The 3,453-nt window shown below is 23.3% G+C and overlaps 1 protein-coding gene across 1 annotated transcript; it reads left to right on the top strand.

The window, feature by feature from the left end:
• Nucleotides 1-555: 555 nt before the first annotated feature.
• LOC111615909 (ATP-dependent RNA helicase DBP4-like) lies at nucleotides 556-3,453 on the top strand (the record flags this gene model as incomplete). Its single annotated transcript, XM_023357352.1, has 3 exons — nucleotides 556-673; nucleotides 3,223-3,337; nucleotides 3,420-3,453. Coding segments are annotated over exons 1-3 (246 nt in total), but the record flags the coding sequence as incomplete, so codon positions are not given.

Below are 3,453 nucleotides of genomic sequence, written 5' to 3'. Positions count from 1 at the left end.
TGTAAATCCTTAAATATATTTGTATATTTAAAAATTGGGTCACAATATATTTGTGGCCCAGAACTCCATGACTTCTTCCAATGTGGCCCAGAGAAACAAAAAGGTTGGACACCCCTGTTCTAAGCTATGATCATATTGAAAGCCTCTTGGATACATATTTAATTCTGACATTAATATTTATGTTGATAATATTCATTATGAAAATCATATACAGCAAAACAATTTAAACAGTTCTTAACATTTTCTGTTAATTGTAAGTGATTGGTTAAGTATTTAGACTGTCATCTAGGATTATTTGGGAGTGTGCAAAAATTTACTTGTTAAGTGCTGATATACAACCCTTGCATAAAACAAGACCGTACTGTATATACACCTCATCATTGCATAGTTTTAATTTTAGATAAATGTTTATTAAATGTCCTGTATTGTTACATATGCTTGTTATAAAATTTTTATTATTACTTTTCTAAAAACATAACAACAGTAATTAAAAATTTGTATAAATATAAATTCAGGAGTATTTTAAATAATGATAATTTATATATTCACAAGGATTTGAAATTTGAACGGAAACGTATGGACAAATGTAATATAATTATCTGCACACCTGGAAGATTGCTTCAGCATATGGATGAGAATCCTCTGTTTGATTGTACACATTTAAAAATGTTGGGTAAGTTAATATTATTTCATTTATTCAATTTAATTTATTTTGTTAAGTCTATTTATATATGTTTATTTAAATAACTACATCTAATTTTACATATTTATTAAAGATGATAAATTTTAAATATTTTTTAATAATTAAATGCAAAAACAAGTTTACATCTTTAAATTTACAATAAAAAAATATCGTTCAGTTGCATCATATTTCTTGAAAGTATCTAGATTAATTTCATCTTAACATTTGAAGAAATTAATATTGAAACATAAAATATATGAACATAAATTTTATATTTTATCATCAAGGATCCAAGCAAATTTTTGTAGGATCTGTGGGATTTGAAATATCTATTATCTTGTGATACAGTATGCTTGTTCCTAAAAATGACAGTATCATGGAAGTTTTATCAATAAAAATAACAAGAATGCTCAAAATTTGTACAGTCTTCAAGATTTTCCTCAATACTTAAAACTTTTCTTTTGCTTACTATTAGGATGTTTATCCATGTTTGGAATATTGTATTTAGTACTTTTATTAAGAAAAGAATACAAACTTAGGAAAACTGCATGATAAATATCATAAGGCAATGCATATGAGTACAATGGGACAAGAGAGATGAAAATGTTTGTGTTTTGTGTATCCTATCATTTATATTCAGTTGAGCAGAGTTTTCCATGTTCATTTGGTATTACTTGGTAAAAAATCTCATACCAGTTATATGATTTTGTTTTTCTTTCCCTATCCTCTCTTATTAATTTTATTCTTCCACAAGTCATACATGCATACACCCACAAGTCACTTATTTTGCTACAATTCAAGACTAGAGATCAGAGAGGAACTTTCTGTATATTCAACATTTATTGCTGATATAATATAATTTTGTAGAAATAAAAATTGTGAAAAAGTGGAAAATAATTTGAAATATTTTATTGCATAGCAAATAAATATTATAATTACAAAACAGTGATTTTTCTTTGTTACAAATATAAAAATATACATTGTAGTAATAATCTGTTTCAACACATATTAGAGAAAAATGTCAAATAAGTAAGATTCAAATCCACAACATACAGGACAGAAGTCAAACCTTTATTCACTTAGGTATGCAGCTGTAAACTCATTTTTCTTGTAAATGCTCAATGTATAATGTTAGAGGTAAGAAGACAAATCAATTTATTTAATATGTTACAAACTTTTTTAAAGTTTTAATAATTGGCAGTCACTGAATCAAAATAAAGTAAAAAATTTATTTTTTGAATAAAGAAATAAATTATTGTAGCTTTTATGTTTTATTATGAATTTTTGTTACTTTAATCTGATTGTTAATCATAGTTTTTTTCAGTCATTAATTAAAGTAATTAACATTTAATGAGTATTTTAATAATAAATTCTTAATTACAGTTTTTACTTAATAATAGTTTCATATGAAATAAAATTCAAGATAAAATTTTCATTTATAAATTTTCTCAGTAAATAATTATAATTTTTTAATGATCGGTTGCATTGTACACAACTGGACCATAATTATATCTATTGCTAATTTTTAACTAATTTTATCAGTTTTTTAAAAAAATTTGTCTAAACTAGACTTTACATTGATTAGATTTATGTAAAATTAATGAAGAAATGTCAAAATTAATAAAAAATTATCAACGAAAAACCATTCAACAAGGGCCATACAAATTATTTAAAAATTGATGAGAAGAGAATATTTATTTCAAAACAAATAATTTTAGAAAATAAAACTTGTTTGTTATTGACTGTTAAAATATTAAATTATTTGAATGTTTAGTACAATAAATAAACATTTTACTCTTTGTAAGAACTTTAGTGATTATATAATTTAAATTTAAAGACATCTGGAAAAACAATGCTTACTTTAATAATAAATATTTAACTAAATGTAATTTCTAAATTATATATTCTGTATTTGTTTATTTTATTTATTTACAACCACAAAGCAATGCTATATAGCATGTGATGACTATTTCCCAATGAAACAAGTAGTTTGCCTCATAACAATAGTAACAAAATACACCAAAACAATAAAATACATATACATAATTAAAAATTCAAGAACAAGATATAAAATTACAAAATCAAGATATACAAAAGTTGATGAACTGCAAATAAACATGATGGTGAAACTACAGCTTGCGAACCACATATGGTTCTTTTAGATCCTAGCTCCTGTATATTTAATTAATAATATATTTAATTATTAATATAATTAATACAGGAATAGAGAATACAGATTTCAAATTTCTGATGGGCAATATATGACTCCTGTCCTGATAAAAGTTTGGCCAGCCCTGGCATAAAATATAAAAATAGTAAAAATTAATTATATTGTATTGTATTTGTATATTGTATTGTAAATTTTAATTATAATTATAATTCTACATAAAAACTATAAGATAATATAGTTTTTATGTAGAAATAATAAAAGAATTACAATAATTGTAAAGTATTTTTTTTATGCCTAGATTTAAAAAGCTTAAAATCAGCAAATAAAAATGACTTCATATTTATATATTTACATATTTTAAAATGTTTAGTTTTAGATGAAGCGGATAGAATCCTTGATTTAGGTTTCCAAACGACTATTAATGCAATTATTGAAAATCTTCCTATAGTGAGGCAGACACTTTTATTTTCAGCAACTCAAACAAAGTATGAATCGATTTAAACAAATTTATTATGAAATTATGATATACTTTTAAATTTTCTTAAATTTTTTTTTTATATATTAAAGATCAGTAAAAGATCTGGCTAGATTAAGTCTTCAG

Source organism: Centruroides sculpturatus, unplaced genomic scaffold (genome assembly GCF_000671375.1).
Source record: "Centruroides sculpturatus isolate CEXI.00-Female unplaced genomic scaffold, Cexi_2.0 scaffold2718, whole genome shotgun sequence".
NCBI classification, from domain to species: Eukaryota; Metazoa; Arthropoda; class Arachnida; order Scorpiones; family Buthidae; genus Centruroides; species Centruroides sculpturatus.
Note: the sequence above shows the minus strand (reverse complement) of the source record. Positions and strands in the feature narration are given on the sequence as shown.